Source organism: Carcharodon carcharias, chromosome 30 (genome assembly GCF_017639515.1).
Source record: "Carcharodon carcharias isolate sCarCar2 chromosome 30, sCarCar2.pri, whole genome shotgun sequence".
Lineage (NCBI taxonomy): Eukaryota > Metazoa > Chordata > Chondrichthyes > Lamniformes > Lamnidae > Carcharodon > Carcharodon carcharias.
The window spans coordinates 32,802,079-32,819,976 of NC_054496.1; the positions used below are offsets into that span (position 1 = coordinate 32,802,079).

General features: G+C 49.0%; 1 protein-coding gene across 2 annotated transcripts in view; it reads left to right on the forward strand.

Annotated features, from left to right (window-relative positions):
- Positions 1–17,898, forward strand: part of map2k7 (mitogen-activated protein kinase kinase 7) — a 185,515-nt gene that overhangs the window by 48,786 nt on the left and 118,831 nt on the right. The window contains exons 2-5 of one of the 2 annotated variants that reach the window (XM_041177367.1): positions 5,113–5,160; positions 9,734–9,878; positions 16,056–16,122; positions 17,625–17,738. In XM_041177367.1, the coding sequence (XP_041033301.1) occupies positions 5,113–5,160; positions 9,734–9,878; positions 16,056–16,122; positions 17,625–17,738 (374 nt within the window). The remainder of the gene's footprint in view (positions 1–5,112; positions 5,161–9,733; positions 9,879–16,055; positions 16,123–17,624; positions 17,739–17,898) is intronic. The other variant, XM_041177368.1, reaches the window with a different exon arrangement.

Genomic DNA, 17,898 nt, shown 5'->3' on the forward strand with positions numbered 1-17,898 from the left:
TGTGGGTGTGTGCAAGGGGAGCGTGTGGGTGTGTGCGAGGGGAGCGTGTGGGTGTGTGCGAGGGGAGCGTGTGGGTGTGTGCGTGGGGAGCGTGTTGGTGTGAGCGAGAGGAGCGTGTGGGTGTGAGCGAGGGGGGCATGTGCGAGGGGAGCGTGTGGGTATGTTCAAGAGGAGCATGTGGGTGTGTGCGAGGGGAGCGTGTGGGTGTGTGCGAGGGGAGCGTGTGGGTGTGTGCGAGGGGAGCGTGTGGGTGTGAGCGAGGGGAGCGTGTGGGTGTGAGCGAGGGGAGCGTGTGGGTGTGAGCGAGGGGGGCATTTGGGTGTGTGCGAGGGGAGCGTGTGGGTGTGTTCGAGAGGAGCGTGTGGGTGTGTGTGAGGGGAGCATGTGGTTGTGAGCGAGGGGAGCGTGTGGGTGTGAGCGAGGGGAGCTTGTGGGTGTGAGCGAGGGGAGCGTGGGGGTGTGAGCGAGGGGAGCGTGTGGGTGTGTGCGAGGGGAGCGTGTTGGTGTGTGCGAGAGGAGCGTGTGGGTGTGAGCGAGGGGAGCGTGTGTGTGTGTGTGTGTGTGAGGGGAGTGTGTGGGTGTGAGCGAGGGGAGTGTGTGGGTGTGTGCGAAGGGAGCATGTGGGTGTGTGCGAGGGGAGTGTGTGGGTGTGTGTGAAGGGAGTGTGTGGGTGTGAGCGAGAGGAGCGTGTGGGTGTGAGCGAGGGGAGCATGTGGGTGTGAGCGAGGGGAGCGTGTGTGTGTGTGTGTGTGAGGGGAGTGTGTGGGTGTGAGCGAGGGGAGCGTGTGGGTGTGTGCGAAGGGAGCATGTGGGTGTGTGCGAGGGGAGTGTGTGGGTGTGTGTGAAGGGAGTGTGTGGGTGTGTGTGAAGGGAGTGTGTGGGTGTGAGCGAGGGGAGCGTGTGGGTGTGTGCGAGGGGAACGTGTGGTTGTGAGCGAGAGGAGCGTGTTGGTGTGTGTGAGGGGGGCGTGTGGGTGTGTGCGAAGGGAGCGTGTGGGTGTGAGCGAGGGGAGCGTGTGGGTGTGAGCGATTGGAACGTGTGGGCGTGAGCGAGGGGAGGCTGTGGGTGTGTGCGAGGGGAGCGTGTGGGTGTGTGCGAGGGGAGAATGTGGGTGTGAGCGAGGGGAAGTGTGGGTGTGTGCGAGGGGAGCGTGTGGGTGTGTGCTAGGGGAGCATGTGGGTGTGTGCGAGGGGAGCGTGTGGGTGTGTGCGAGGGGAGCGTGTGGGTGTGTGCGTGGGGAGCGTGTTGGTGTGAGCGAGAGGAGCGTGTGGGTGTGAGCGAGGGGGGCGTGTGGGTGTGTGCGAGGGGAGCGTGTGGGTATGTTCAAGAGGAGCGTGTGGGTGTGTGCGAGGGGAGCGTGTGGGTGTGTGCGAGGGGAGCGTGTGGGTGTGAGCGAGGCGAGCGTGTGGGTGTGAGCGAGGGGAGCGTGTGGGTGTGAGCGAGGGGAGCGTGTGGGTGTGTGCGAGGGGAGCGTGTGGGTGTGTTCGAGAGGAGCGTGTGGGTGTGTGTGAGGGGAGCATGTGGTTGTGAGCGAGGGGAGCGTGTGGGTGTGAGCGATGGGAGCGTGTGGGTGTGAGCGAGGGGAGCGTGTGGGTGTGAGCGAGGGGAGCATGTGGGTGTGAGCGAGGGGAGCGTGTTGGTGTGTGCGAGGGGAGCGTGTGGGTGTGAGTGAGGGGAGCATGTGGGTGTGAGCGAGGGGAGCGTGTGTGTGTGTGTGTGAGGGGAGTGTGTGGGTGTGAGCGAGGGGAGCGTGTGGGTGTGTGCGAAGGGAGCATGTGGGTGTGTGCGAGGGGAGTGTGTGGGTGTGTGTGAAGGGAGTGTGTGGGTGTGAGCGAGAGGAGCGTGTGGGTGTGAGTGAGGGGGGCGTGTGGGTGTGTGCGAGGGGAGCGTGTGGGTATGTTCAAGAGGAGCGTGTGGGTGTGTGCGAGGGGAGTGTGTGGGTGTGTGCGAGGGAAGCGTGTGGGTGTGAGCGAGGGGGGCGTGTGGGTGTGAGCGAGGGGGGCGTTTGGGTGTGTGCGAGGGGAGCGTGTGTGTGTGTGAGGGGAGCGTGTGGTTATGAGCGAGGGGAGCGTGTGGGTGTGAGCGAGGGGAGCGTGTGGGTGTGAGCGAGGGGAGCGTGTGGGTGTGAGCGAAGGGAGCATGTGGGTGTGAGCGAGGGGAGCGTGTGGGTGTGAGCGAGGGGAGCGTGTTGGTGTGTGCGAGGGGAGCGTGTGGGTGTGAGCGAGGGGAGCATGTAGGTGTGAGCGAGGGGAGCGTGTGTGTGTGTGTGTGTGTGAGGGGAGTGTGTGGGTGTGAGCGAGGGGAGCGTGTGGGTGTGTGCGAAGGGAGCATGTGGGTGTGTGCGAGGGGAGTGTGTGGGTGTGTGTGAAGGGAGTGTGTGGGTGTGTGTGAAGGGAGTGTGTGGGTGTGAGCGAGGGGAGCGTGTGGGTGTGTGCGAGGGGAACGTGTGGTTGTGAGCGAGAGGAGCGTGTTGGTGTGTGCGAGGGGGGCGTGTGGGTGTGTGCGAAGGGAGCGTGTGGGTGTGAGCGAGGGGAGCGTGTGGGTGTGAGCGATTGGAACGTGTGGGCGTGAGCGAGGGGAGGCTGTGGGTGTGTGCGAGGGGAGCGTGTGGGTGTGTGCGCGGGGAGAGTGTGGGTGTGTGCGAGGGGAGCGTGTGGGTGTGAGCGAGAGGCGCGTGTGGGTGTGAGTGAGGGGGGCGTGTGGGTTTGTGCGAGTGGAGTGTGTGGGTGTGTGCAAGGAGCGTGTGGGTGTGTGCAAGGGGAACGTGTGGTTGTGAGCGAGAGGAGCGTGTTGGTGTGTGCGAGGGGGGCGTGTGGGTGTGAGCGAGGGGAGTGTGTGGATGTGTGCGTGGGGAGCATGTGAGTGTGAGCGAGAGGAGCGTGTTGGTGTGTGCGAGGGGCGTGTGGGTGTGACTGAGAGGAACGTGTTGGTGTGTGTGAGGGGGGCATGTGGGTGTGTGCGAGGGGGGGCGTGTGCGTGTGTGCGAGGGGGGCGTGTGGGTGTGTGCGAGGGGAGCGTGTGGGTGTGAGCGATTGGAACGTGTGGGCGTGAGCGAGGGGAGCGTGTTGCTGTGTGCGATTGGAGCGTGTGGGTGTGAGCGAGAGGAGGGTGTTAGTGTGTGCGAGGGGAACATGTTGGTGTGTGCGTGGGGAGCGTGTGAGTGTGAGTGAGAGGAGGGTGTTGGTGTGAGCAAGGGGAGCATGTGGGTGTGAGCGAGGGGAGCGTGTTGGTGTGAACGAGGGGAGCGTGTTGGTGTGAGCGAGGGGAGCGTGTGGGTGTGAGCGAGGGGAGCGTGTTGGTGTGTGTGAGGGGAGTGTGTTGGTATGTGTGAGGGGAGTGTGTTGGTATGTGCGAGGGGAGCGTGTGGGTGTGTGCGAGGGAAGCGTGTGGGTGTGTGCGAGGGGAGAGTGTGGGTGTGTGCGAGGGGAGCGTGTGGGTGTGAGCGAGAGGGGCGTGTGGGTGTGAGCGAGGGGGGCGTGTGGGTGTGTGCGAGGGGAGAGTGTGGGTGTGTGCGAGGGGAGCGTGTGGGTGTGAGCGAGAGGGGCGTGTGAGTGTGAGCGTAGGGAGCGTGTGAGTGTGAGCGAGAGGAGCGTGTTGGTGTGTGCGAGGGGGGCGTGTGGGTGTGTGCGAGGGGAGCGTGTGGGTGTGTGCGAGCTGGGCGTATGGGTGTGTGCGAGGGGATCATGTGGGTGTGTGCGAGGGGATCGTGTGTGTGTGAGCGATTGGAACGTGTGGGCGTGAGCGAGGGGAGCGTGTTGCTGTGTGCGAGGGGAGCGTGTGGGTGTGAGCAAGGGGAAGTGTTCGTGTGTGTGGGTGGTTGTGTATGGGCATGTGTGTGGGTGTATGAGGGGTCTGTGTGTGTGTGGGCATGTGAGAGGTGTGTGTGTGGTCTAATGAGGGGTTTGTGTGTAAGGGGTGTGTTTGTGTGAGGGGTGTGTGAGTGGGTGTTTGTGTGAGGGGTGTGTGTGTGAGGCGTGGGTATGTGCGAGGATGTGAGGGGTGTGAGAGTGGCATGTGATGGGTGCACGCATGCGACGGGCAGGTCTGTGTTTGTGTGTGAGGGGTGGGGGATTGTGAGTTTTTTATCTGTGGGGGTCCGTGTGTGAGGGTTGGCATTGTGTATTTATTTGTTGGGGGCGTGTGTGGGGTCTATGTGTGTATGTGTGTATGTGTGTGTGGCGGGGGGAATCAGTGGGTGTTGTGTCTTTGTGTGTATTTATGTGGTCGTGTGTATTTTTGAGAGCTGCGGTGACTAGCAGTAAGGTAGAAGGAACTATTTGAGTGCAACTAATCCAATCCATCCCCTACCACATCCTTCCTGATTCTCGCTCTCCCATTACTTGTCCTCTAAACATTACATTGCATCTAAACATTAGGGAATAACATCTTTGTGAAATTAATAATAAAAATAATCCTGTTTTGTCAGAATTATGTTGCAATTTCTTTACAGCTGAATCACGTTCTAAAGCTAATCAATAAATAAAAAAACATTTGCCTTTATTTTTGGAAAGCAATAAGAAAGGGTATGTTTTTGAAATGAGCTTATGTTTTGCGTTATGTTTAAAATGACCTTGGAGTGATATCCTACAGCTGTTGGGGGAGTTCTTTTCACAACCTGAGTATTAGAGAGAGTGAGATACACTGCCCCAGTTTGAAATTGATGGGAAAACAGAAAATGCTGGGAAAACTCAGCAGGTCTGACAGCATCTGTGGAGAGAGAAACAGAGTTGATGTTTCAAGTCCGTATGACTGTTTATCTCTCCACAAATGCTGCCACAGCTGCTGAGTTTTTCCAGCATTTCCTGTTTTTGTTTCAGATTTCCAGCATCCGCAGTATTTTGCTTTTATATTACTGAAATTAATGGGACTTGGTGGTGAGCAGATTGTTCACTTACTGGGACCTGAACTCTTGTGTAATTTTCTGCTCTGTGCCAGGCTACTGCTGTGAGGTGCGGAGACTTCAGTGCTGTGAATCCACCCCATTTGCCTTTTGCCTGTCACTCAGCTCCTGTGTCTCATTGTTGATTTCATTTACCCGTTAATAGTTGTTTTGTGTTTATGCCAGAGTTTTGATACATTATGATTTATCCAATTTTCCTTTTCCTGATCCAGTTATAGTGATCACTCTAAGCCCTGCTCCTGCCCCATCCCAACGAGCAGGTACCAAATCTCTTATTTATCATATGCACCTACGTAACTTTCTCTCTCTTCTCCCTTTTGCTGGTTTATACTTTCAGTATCCATGCTGTTGTGCTTTCTACATTCTTAAAACTCTCCTTCCTGCAGTTTTCTACATATCTCCTCCTTCCTATTCTTGTTTCTGCGTTTTTCTCTAGTGATCTTTGTTGCTGTCTCACTCTTTCTCTCTCGCTCACACTCTCTCTCTCTCTCTTCCTGTTTTTCATCGTTCCATTCTTTAGTTCCTTCCCCTTGTATCTGTTGTGATTACTCTTTGCCTCTATTTATCTGTCTCCTCCCTCTACTCATTATCTTGACAGTATTGTTTTACTCACCACTCAAGCATACACTGGAGAGACTGATCTCTGGCTGATGCATGCTCCTTGTAGTTCTTATTGAAATGGCTGCTCTTGTGCATGACCACAGCATGCAGTCTTGGAATTTATCTTGTAGCATGACAGAGATAGAATGGCACTGTTATCCTTCTCTCCTCACAATGCAAAGAAATGTACATGTATGCAAATTTATGAATGCATCTTCTATTTTCTAGATGCAGTAGTTAAGGAAGGAAAAAGCCCCCACTCATGGGAAGGATCAGTCGCCATGACACTTTCTCAACCTTATCTAGCTTACTGACTGGTTTCCATTGACAAAGAAACATTAAACTGAGGCCTTATCTTCCCTCTAAGGTGGATGAAAAATATCCCATGTTTTCCCTGGTCCCCATCCAAATATTTATCCCCTACCCAATATCACTAAAGCAAATGACCTGGTAGCTATCACATTGCTGTTTGTGAGAGCTTCCTGTGTGCAAATTGGCTGCCACGTTTCCTATGTCACAACTTTGTAGGAAAAAACTTAATTGGCTGTGAAGCACTTTGGGACATCCTGAGTCCGTGAAAGATGCTATATAAATGCAAGATCTTCCTTCCTTCAGTAATATATCCACTACCTTATCTGTTCACTAAAATCTTGCACCAGCTCACTCATCACCTGATGTGAATTTGGACTGTGAAGCGTTTCCCTTCAGAGCTTCCAATAGCTAAAGCCTAGCCCTAGGCTTGCATTAACGGCCAAGATCAGTGTGTTGTCACAGTCTGAGCTGAGAGAGAAATCCTGTTAATATCATCCATGTGGTCATTGGGATGTTCACAAGCACTAGAAAGTAGGAAAGCAAATCATAAATTTGCCCAGTTTTGTTACAGTTGAGTATAATCTTCTTTTCAGATTTTACAATAAAGAACATTGGTGAAGACTTGTCCTGGTTTGTATATGTTGTATATTGTAAAATTACTCCCACCTGCAGACTGTGCAATCTCATCTTCCTCACTGCCATGGTCACCCCCATCCCATAGTTGTCGTTAATTCCCATCATTGCAACATTTACCAAATATCTCACTGTTCAGTAAAATGGGACAGAGCTTGGGGCACTTGGTGACCAACCTTGGGGAAAGGGGCTAGAGATAGAGGCCCCCCAGATACAGAGCGGTGTATAGATGCAAAAAAAAAAGTTAAGAGTTTGTGGAGCTTAATGTGCTGATTCTTTCCGGGCATTAGCTACAGATGCTAGAAGTACTAGCCACTTTACTGATGTATTTGGTGGCTTGGGCTTCCTTCTGAATCTTTCTTACCACTAGAGCTCTCCCATATTCTTTCCATCTCTCCTGAAGAAATGTTTCTTGGTGGTGTGCTTTGCTGATCCTGGCTCCCAAGGGGCTGTTCTTCACGGACAGGCCTAGGGCCGGTAGACTCATTCATCTGCAGACTGAACCCAATCCTGCCCCCATGCACCATTTGGACATGAGTGTGTTGCCAGCAGAACTGAGTGGATAATAATCAGCAGCAGGACCTCTGAGAGAGAATGAGGTTATAGACAAGTGACAGGAAGAGATTAGTGAGAGAGAAATAATTGGGGGGCAGGCTAGAGCAGGGTGAGAAGAGTGACAGAGGGAACTGAGCTGTTGGAGAGAGCAACAAGGGAGAAACGGCAGCTTGTGTTGCTGAGATAAATTTTAATGCAACACACTCACTGCCCATTCTGATTCTGGGGTCATCCCCCCAACCCTGCTCTCCTGCCCCTCCCCCCAATCCTGCTCTCCTGCCCCTCCCCGATTCCTGCTCTCCTGCCCCTCCCCCCAACCCTGCTCTCCTGCCCCTCCCCCCAACCTTGCTCTCCTGCCCCTCCCCCCAACCCTGCTCTCCTGCCCCTCCCCCAATCCTGCTCTCCTGCCCCTCCCCCCAACCCTGCTCTCCTGCCCCTCCACCAACCCTGCTCTCCTGCCCCTCCCCCCAACCTTGTTCTCTGCCTCTCCCCCACCTATGCACGCACACGCTCTCTTTCTCGCCATACCCCCCTTCGCTCTCCATACCCCCCTCGCTTTCCATACCCCGCTCGCTTTCCATACCCCCCCTCGCTTTCCATACCCCGCTCGCTTTCCATACCCCGCTCGCTTTCCATACCCCCCTCGCTTTCCATACCCCCCTCGCTTTCCATACCCCCCTCGCTTTCCGTACCCCCCTCGCTTTCCGTACCCCCCTCGCTTTCCGTACTTCCATCGCTTTCCGTATCCCCCTCGCCCTCTGTACCCCCTCTGTACCCCCTCGCCCTCCTTACCCCCTTCGCCCTCCTTACCCTCTCGCCCTCCGTACCCCCTCGTCCTCCTTACCCCCTTGCCCTCCTTACCCTCTCGCCCTCCGTACCCCCTCGTCCTCCTTACCCCCTTGCCCTCCTTACCCTTCGCCCTCCTTACCCCTCGCCCTCCATACCCCCTCGCTCTTCGCATTCCCCTTGTTCTCCGTACTCCTCTCGCCCTCCATACCCTGTCGCCTTCCTTAGCCGCTCGCCCTCCAAAAACCCTTGCCCTCCGTACCCCCTCGCACTTCGCACTCCCCTTGTTCTCCGTACCCCTTCCGCCCTCCTTACCCCCTCGCCCTCCTTACCCCCTCGCCCTCCGTACCCCCTCACCCTCCTTACCCCCTCGCCCTCCTTACCCCCCTTGCCCTCCGTACCCCCTCACCCTCCTTACCCCCTCGCTCTCCGTACCCCCCTCACTCTCGACAGCCCCCCATCCGCTCTCGACCCCTCTTGCTCTCGATAGCCCCCATGCTCTTGATAGCTCCCCCTCTCTCTGTACCCCACTAAAACTTGACAGACCCCCACACTTGAGAACTCTACCACCACCCCACCTGAGAGTCCCCCCACACAAGTGAGCGCCCACTCATCAGGTGCTCATGCATGCTGTACATCCACTGCTCACCCCGTCACCCTCATGCTCTACTTGCTCTCTTCATTCCCTCCCTCTCTCACTTTGTAGCATAATTCTACATTGTGTCAGGTGTAACTGTGATCACCTTTCTGGGTTGTGCTTTCTACTTATCACCAATAACTTATAATTCATTTGAATCTGTTTTGTTGAATAGAATTAAAGCTACCCCTACTCAGTCATATTTAGTTGAGTAAAGGTTCCCTTCTCCCAACCCATTCCTGGTGAACTGGTGAGTTAATAAACTTTATGATGTGACAGATGTGACAGTGGGCAGGATTAAACCCCTCTCCGCCTCTCATCTCAGTAGTGAGGGACCTGCAGCTGGACGGTGGCAGGTTTAGGCCAGAAAGCTTTAGAAGCAACGGCTCACTCTCCTCTTCAGTAACTATTGAGAGACTTGACAGGTCGGCAGACCCTGTGAGTGGAAAGGAGTGAAGGTGGCAGAGCTCGCTATACACACCATTTATTCCCCACACTTAGTTGGTACATGGACCAGGGAACATAAGACCAGTCTTGGGAATGGAGGACTTCAATAACAGCAGCTTCAGGACAGGAGGGCTAAGGGATAGAATCAGAGAGCACCAAAGGTGACCATTTACGCATAGTGCCCATGAATGTTGGCTCTATGAACGAGTTCCACTGCCTTGCCCGTTCCCTACTGCCACTTAGATTGTTGTTTTTCAAGCATTTATCCAATTCCAATCCGAGGAGGAAGCTGTGGCTGTTTTTGGGGATCCCACATTGACCCACACGTGGCTGAAATCAGACCTTGAAATGAACATTTCAAACCATAACTTTCAGTCCCTAAGCGATTAACATCTCCAGTTTTGATTGCTTTTCTCCCCATTATTCCCCTCTCTCCACCCGTAGAGGATAAGCAAGTGAGCTTGGAGGTCTGACGTTGCCTCTCTGCAGCTGACGGAGGTGTATGACAGTGGCTGACTTTCTCCTTCCAGTTTGTCACTTTATTGTGGGAAGACCCTCCCATTTTGTGCTTAGTGCATCTCCACCTCACTCCCTCCATTTCCAGCTGGGGCTTGATCAATAAATAATGTGCCAAGTTGCTGGTTGTGGCTCTATGTCCTTTTAGTTCTGGTTACATCCTGACTCCTGATCACTGTTTACGTTTGTTCTTATGCTAAAACTCTGCAATGTTTGTAGCCTGGATTTGCTGCCTGGCCAGCTGGAACTTTGGAGATGACAAAGTGGTCAGGGTTTCACTTGTGGGCAGGGTTTGTGGTGCAGACGTGTTGGTGTTTGATGTAATAGTAGCATTTCCTTGTTTTCAGCTCTTCAGCTTCCTTTAGCAAATGATGCTGGCAGCCGATCATCTTCATCAGAAACCTCACCACAACATCACCCGCCCCCATCACGCCCACGGCACATGCTCAGCCTCCCACAGCCTCAGTACCTGCTGCAGAAGAGCATGGAAAGGTAAGAAAAGGCAATCTCTCACTTTTTCTCGTAAACTCCGTGGTTGACTCCTTGTTCGAGTCTGTCCAAGCTCCAGGTGACTTCATCCTGTTCTGTGGGTCCTCTTATGACAGGAGAGTCTGATGTGGGATCAGCATTGGATGCCCACAGGACTGACAGTTCATGTTGTTGGTGGTGGTGGTGCTTGGGGGGAACTTCTGCAGCTGTACCATGTCTGGCCGCCCTCTGGGCACATAGGCTGTTGCAAGTTTGGTCATGTAAACTAGCAGCACTTCATCCCTGTTTAGACCTAGGACTGCTGGAGCACAAATCCAAGGTGGAAACCTTCATCACCAGTTCTCTGAAGAATGCAGCAGAATGGATCATATTCAGGTTATTTCAAACCCAGTTGGCCAGGATGGGAGACTGGTGGTTGAAGAAAGGTTGATTGATTTTGAGACCTGACTGAGAGTGAACTCAGGTCTTGTGAGTGATGTGGAGAAGGAATGGTGAGGTTGATCTCCAAAGATAGAGCACATGGACAGGTGGATAGATCAGAAAAAACACTTCAGTAATGCGAGTAGGTGGATGCGATAGGACTTTGGGTTAATTCTGTTAAAGCACGGTAACACATGCAGACATTGGCACAAGACAAGTTCAGAGCTGATGTCGGGAAGCACTTTTCACACAAACTCAGCAATTCCTTCAAAGCCTTAATGGAGGCAAAAGGTCTTAAATCAGGAAGGTGCTGTGATGCTGGAAATTGAGGATTCCTATGGAAGAATAAGAAAGATGGGCAGAAAGGCTTGTCTTGCCTTTATCTAGCAAATGCAACTTTCTTACAGCTGTATTTTTTTCTGTCTATCACCATTTAAAGGCCTGAATCATATCCATCATTCTTCATGTCTCCAACATAAAAGCTTTCATTTTTAGTATCCCATACCTGAAGCCCCCCATGTTAGTGATTATTCGGACAAGCCTGGTGATAGAATGTGTTGGCAGGCACGGGAGCTTCAATAATGAAAACAGAAGATGCTTGAAATATTCAGCATGTCTGGCAGCATCTGTGGAGAGAGAAACAGAGTTAATGTCTCGAGTACAACATGACTCTTCTTTAGAATCAATGTTTGGCCTTAAGGTAGGTTTCTGTCAGTGCTGGGATTCAGCGCAATCACCTGTGGTGAGATGGTGACAATGCCTGTTCCTGAGGGCAAAATGGAATGGAAAATTAGCAGACAAAACTGTTCTGTGCGATGGGCTGCCTTTAAAGAATAAACGGATCAAGCATAATCAAGTTATTATATTCCCACAAAGAGGAAAGGTAGAGCACACAGATTCAGAGCTCCTTGGATGACAAAAGAGATAGAGATTAAAATGAAGCAGAAAAAATGTGCTTATGACAGATGTCAGGGGAATAATGCAGTCGAGAGCCAGGCTGAATATAGAAGGTTCAGAGGGAAATTGAAAAAGCAAATAACAGAAGCAAAGAGAGAGTATGAGAAGAGACTGGCAGCTAACATAAAGGGGACACCAAAAGTCTTTTATAGGGATATAAATAGTAAAAGGGTGGTAAGAGGGGAGTGGGGCCAATTCGGGACTAAAAGGAAATCCTGTGTGGAGGCAGGGGGCATAGTTGAGGTAATAAATGAATAATTTGTATAAGTCTTTACCAAGAAAGACGATACTGCCCAGGTCATGGTGAGGAGGTAGTTCAGACACTTGAAAGGTTTAAAATTGAAAAAGAATGGACTGAATGGACTGCCTGATAATGTCGCAGGACCAGATGAGATGCATCCAAGGATACTGAGGGAAGTGAGAGTGGAAATTGAAAAGGCATGGCCATAATTTTCCAATCTACCTTAGACTGAGGGCGGTGCCAGAGGACTGGAGAATTGCAAATGTTACACCTTTGTTTGAAAAATAAGTCCAGCCACTACAGGCTAGTCAGTTTAACCTTGGTGGTGGGGAGGCTTCAGAATCGATAATTTGGGACAAAATTAACAGCCACCTGGGAAAATGCAGTTTATTTAAGCAAAGCCAGCATAGATTTGTTAAGGGCAAATCAGGTTTAACTAACTTGAATTTTTTGATGAGGGTTGATAAGGGTAATTATGTTGACGTGGTTTACATGGACTTCCAAAAAGCATTTGATAAAGCGCCACACAACGGAAAAAATTAGAGCTCATGGAATATAAGGGACAGTAGTAACATGGATACAAAATGAGTTGAATGACAGGAAATAGGTGTAGTGGTGAACCGTTGTATTTTGGACTTCAGAAAGGTTTAAAGTAGATTTCCCCAGGGATTGGTGTGAGAATCCCTGCTCTTACTGATATAGATCTGTGACCTAGACCTTGGCGTAAAGGGCACAATTTCAAAGTTTTCTGATTATATGAAAATTGGAAGCATTGTGAACCATGAGGATAATATAGAACTTCAAAAGGGCATAGAGAGGTTGGTGGATTGGCAGACAAGTGGCAGATGAAATTTAATGCAGAGAAGTATGAAGTGATTCATTTTGGTAAGAAGAATGCAGAGAGAAATACAAAACAAAGGGTACAACTCTAAAGTGGGTGTAGGAGCAGAGACACCTGGGTATATATGTGCATAAATCATTGTAGGTGGCAGGACAGTTTGAGAAAGTGGTTAATAAGCAAAAGGCATCCTGGGCTTTATGAATATGGGCAGCAAATACAAAAACAAGGAAGTTATGTTAGACCTGTACAAAACATTGGTTCATCTCAGCTAGAGTGTTGCAACCAGTTCTGGGCACTACACTTTAGGAAGGACATGAAGGCATTAGAGACAGTGCAGAAAAGATTCATGAGAACTGTTCCAGGAATGAGGAACTTCAGTTACGTAGATAGATTGAAGAAGTTGGAACTGTTCTCCTTGGAGAAGAGGAGGTTGAGAGGAGATTTGATAGAGTTGTTTAACATCATAAGGAGTCAGGAGAGTAGACAGAGAGAATTGGTGGAAGGATTGAAAACCAAAGGGTATAGATTTAAGGTACTTGGAAAAAGAAGCGATGACAATGAGAGAGTGACCCATCACAGCTCTAAATAAGAGGGACTTTTAAAGCGCACGGCTAAAGTTGAGAGACTTCAGCCTGAGTGAGCATATTTGGGAATTTGGTTCAAAGTGGGAATTCAGTGCATAGGGGGAAAGAGGTGCTTTCAGGAAGGCTTACTGCAAAAAGTAAGTGTGTTGAGTGGGGACTTCGATGAAGGATGGGGAGGAGGTGCATTTTTTCTTTTACTCTTTTTCAGCTTCCAGCCTCTGAGTTCCACTTTGGTGTAGCAGAAGGAGCAGGTAAACCAGTAACTGTTATTATTAGTTTTATCAGTATTATAAAGTTTACTGGCTGTACCAAAACCCATTGGGAACTGTAGGCTTTATTAATTGTAATTAATTAGCAATTATTAATTAATTAACACATATTGGAGCTGGCAGGGCAAGGCTATACTAGGCTTGATATTGTGCAACGAGATGGGATTAATTAATGAAGCCGACCCTAGGTAACAGCGATCATAATATGATTGATTTTACATTCAGTTTGAGGGAGAGAGGAGTGGGTCCAAGACTATGTTTTTAAATTTAAATAAGAGCAATTATGAAGGCTGAAAGCAGAGATGGCTAAAGTGAATTGGCAAATTAGGTTAAGGGTTAGGTCAATAGCGATGCAGTGGCAATCATTTAAGAGGATATTTCAGAATAGGCAAAATAGATACATTGCAACAAGTAAGAAAAAGTCCAAGGGACGGGCACACCATCCATGGTTAACTAGAAAGGTTAAAGATAGTATCAAACTTAAAGAAAAGCTGTATCATTGTGCAAAGCAGGTGGACGGCCAGAAGATTGGACAGAATATAAGGAACAGCAAAGGATGACTAAAAGATTAATAATGAGGGGAAAATTAGAGTATGAGACAAAGCTAGCCAGAAATATAAAAACAGATGGTTAAGAGTTTTTATAAATATTTCAAAAAGAAAAGAGTTAACAAAGTGAGTATTGGTCCTATAGAAAGTGAGTCTGGAGAATTGATAATGGAAAACAAGGAGATGGCAGATGAACAGGTATTTTGCATCCTGTTACCCCTAAACCATGAGCTTTTATTTTCCGCAATAACCTTTGATGTGGCACTTTATCAAATGCCTTCTGGAAATCCAAGTACGGCACATCCACCAGTTTCCCTTTATCCACAACACGTGTTACTTCCTCAAAAAGCTCCAATAAGTAAGTTAAACATGATTTCCCTTTCACAAAACCATGTTGACTCTGCCTGATTACTTTGAACTTATCCAAGTGCCCTGCTATAGCTTCTTTAGTAATAGCTTTTAACATTTTCCCTATGACAGATGCTAAGCTAACTGGCTTGTAGTTTCCCACTTTAGGTCTCCTTTCCTTTTTGAATAATGGAGTTATATTTGCTATCTTCCAATCTAATTGAACCTTCCCCAAATCTAGGGAGTTTTGGAAAACTAAAACCAATGCATCAACTATCTCACTAGCCACTTCTTTTAAGACCCTAGGATGAATCCAACAGGACCCAGGCACTTGTCAGCCTGCAACTCCAACAATTCACTCTGGTGATTGTAATTTTGCTTAGTTCCTCCCCGTCTTCCATATCCTGATTTACAGCTGCCTCTCAGGAAGCAGAGAGTTGGCATAAATGGATCTTTTTCAGGTTGGCAAGATGTAATGAGTGGTGTGCCACAGGGATCAGTGCTGGGACCTCAGCTGTTTACAATTTATAGAAATGACTTGGATAAAGGGATGGATGGGATGGTTGCCACATTTGCTGATGACACAAAGTTGGTAGGAAAGTGAGTTGTGAAGAGGACATAAGGAGACTACACAACGATATAGATAGGTTAAGTGAGCGGGTAAAGATCTGGCCAAATGGACTATAATGTGGGAAAATGTGAAATTGTCTATTTTGGCAGGAAGAATAAAAGAGAAGCACATTATCTAAATGGTGACAGGTTGCAGAGCTCTGAGATGCAGAGGGATCTGGGTGTCTTAGTGCATGAATCACAAAAGGCTAGTGTGCATGTACAGTAAGTAATTAGGAAGACTAATAGAATGTTATCAGTTATTATAAGGGGAATTAACTACAAAAGTAGGGAGGTTATGCTTCAGTTATACAGAGCACTAGTGAGACTATGTCTGGAGTACTGTGTACAGTATTGGTCACCCTATTTAAGGAAGGATGTAAATGCATTGGAAGCAGTTCAGAGAATGTTTACCAGACTAATACCTGGAATGGGTGGGTTGTCTCATGAGGGAAGGTTGGACAGGCTAGGTTTGTATCCGCTGGAGTTTAGAAGAGCAAGAGGCGATTTGATTGAAACATATAAGATCCTGAGGGGTCTTGACAGGGTGGATGTGAAGAGGATGTTCCTTCTTGTGGGAGAATCTAGAACCAGGGGTCACTGTTTAAAAATAAAGGTCACTCATATAAAACAGAAATGAGGCAAATTTTTTTCTCTCAGAGGGTAGTGAAACTTTGGAACTCTCTTCTTGAAAAGGCGGTGGAAGCAGAGTCTTTGAATATTTTTAAGGCAAAGGTGGATAGATTCTTGATAAGTAAAGGGATGGTAAGTTGTCGGGGGTAGGCAGGATGCAGATTTAAGGTTACTATCAGATCAGTCATGGTCTTATTGAGTGGCGGTACATACTCGAGGGCCCAAGTAGCCTACTTCTGCTCCATGTTCGTATGTTTGTATGACAACATGAGGAAAAGCCTTTTCATGCAGCGAGTGTTGACGATCTGGAATGCGCTGCCTGAGTGTATGATAGAGGCAGGTTCAATCGAGGCATTCAAAAGAGAATCGGATCATTATCTGAAAAGAAAAAAATTGCAGGGCTGCAGGGAAAGGACAGGTTAGTGGTACTAGGTGAATTGTTCCTTCAGAGGGTCAGCACAGACATGACAGGCCAAATGGCCTCCTCTTATGCTGTAACCAGGCTATGATTCTTTGAAGTGTGACGATGAGTGGAGATCTGTTGAGTAATGCTGAATTAGTCGCTTATCTCACAAGCTGTTTTGGCAGCACATTGATGGGGTAATGTGCTGTGTGTATTGGGAAGGAGGGATTGACCTGCTTTCTGGAAACGGAGCCTGCTGTTTGCTATTCATTTTAGTTTCTTGAATTCTTCTGTGTCCATACCCACCTATTACGCTTCTATTCACAGTATAGAGATTGAGCAGAAGCTGCAAGAGATTATGAAACAGACTGGGTACCTGACGATAGGAGGGCAGGTAAGTTGCATGCTAGTTGTTACTTGTGCTCCATGTATATCCTGGTTTGTGATGTGTTTGGCTGTAACTGGGCTCTGTCACACATAGCAGAATAAACCTGTCAGTATTTCACTAAAATGATGCAGTCCCATTTCTCTCTCACCACTACTACACTATGTGGAGAAACCAGTAGGAAAATTGGAAAGGAGTAGGCCATTCAGCTCCTCGAGTCCACATTCAATTAGATTATAGTTGGTCTGTATTGAAACTCAACTCTTATCTACCTGCTTTGATTCCATATCTCTTATTACACTTCCTAACAAAAATCTTTGTCTCAGTTTTGAAATTTCCAACTGATCCCAGTCTCAGCAGCGTTTTGGGGAATGAGTTCCCGATTTCCACTACCCTTGTTAAGAATGCTTCCTGACATCACCCCTGAATGACCTAGCTCCAATTGCCACCACTGAAGGTGGAGAGTGTGCATGTTGTATACATCAAGCAATGGCTGTGATACTGTGATGTTAACTTGTGCAGTATCTCAACTGTGTCCCAGGATGCCAACACTGGGAATGCGGGGCACTCGTGCTGGAATCATGCTGGGATTAGCACTCGCATTAGGTACTAGTGCTGGGCTTGGCACTTGCATCACTAAGAGTGCCGGGTATCAGTGTTGGGATTTGCACTGGGAGTACAAGGTACCAGTGCTGGGATTGGCATCGGGAGTGCTGGGTACTAGTGCTGGAATAGGTACTGGGAGTGCTGGGTACTAGTGCTGAGATTGGCACTGGGAGTGCCAGATACCAGCGCTTGGGTTGAAACTGGGAGCACTGGATACTGGTTGGTACGAGAAGTGCTAAATGGGGAGGTGGTGGTGTAGTAATCTCACTGGATTTGTAACCCAGAGGCTCAGGCTAATGCTCTGGGGACATGGGTTTAAATCCCACCACAGCAGCTGGTGGAATTTAAATTCAATTAATAATCCGAAATTGCAAAGCTATTCTCAGTAATGTTGACTGTGAAACTATTGTCAACTGTTGTAAAAAACCCATCTGGTTCAATAATGTCCTTTAGGGAAGGAAGTCTGCCATCTTTACCCAGTCTGACCTCCATGTGACTCCAGACCCACAGCCATGCGGTTGACCCTTAACTGCCCTCTGAAATGGTGTGGTAAGCCACTCAGTTCAAAGGCAATTAGAGTTGGGCAACAAACGTTGGCCTTGCCAGCGACACTCACATCCTCTGAAAGATTAAGTTAAAACCATGCCAATGCTGAGAAGTGAAAATGGAAAGTTTTCCTTTCCAAATACAAATATCCTCAGTTAACGCACTTTGATACAGAGGTTTGAATCCTGGGACATCAGTGATCTACCCTCATAGTAACTCCACATTGTATATTTGTGTACTTGAACTCTGTGGAGCAGTGTAATGACATGTGACATATTTCTAATTTGGTAATGGGATATTGTAGGTACTGTTTATCATAATTATTGTATGGCTTCTTCTGCTTTGTGTCTTTGTGCCAGAGATATCAGGCTGAAATCAGTGACTTGGAAAACCTGGGCGAGATTGGCAGTGGCACGTGTGGGCAGGTCTGGAAAATGAGGTTCAAGAAATCGGGGCACATAATAGCAGTGAAGGTAAGTAAGGCACAGCCAAACAGATTAAAGGAGAGCAGGATACATTCAAAATGTGGGTCTATGTTTAGTCTGGTCTGATGTTACTGCTGGAATTGAAGAAAACATTTTAGCGTGACATTTTTTCAAAAGGTTGTTTTCAAAGGAAGAATGGTGTTGTAAC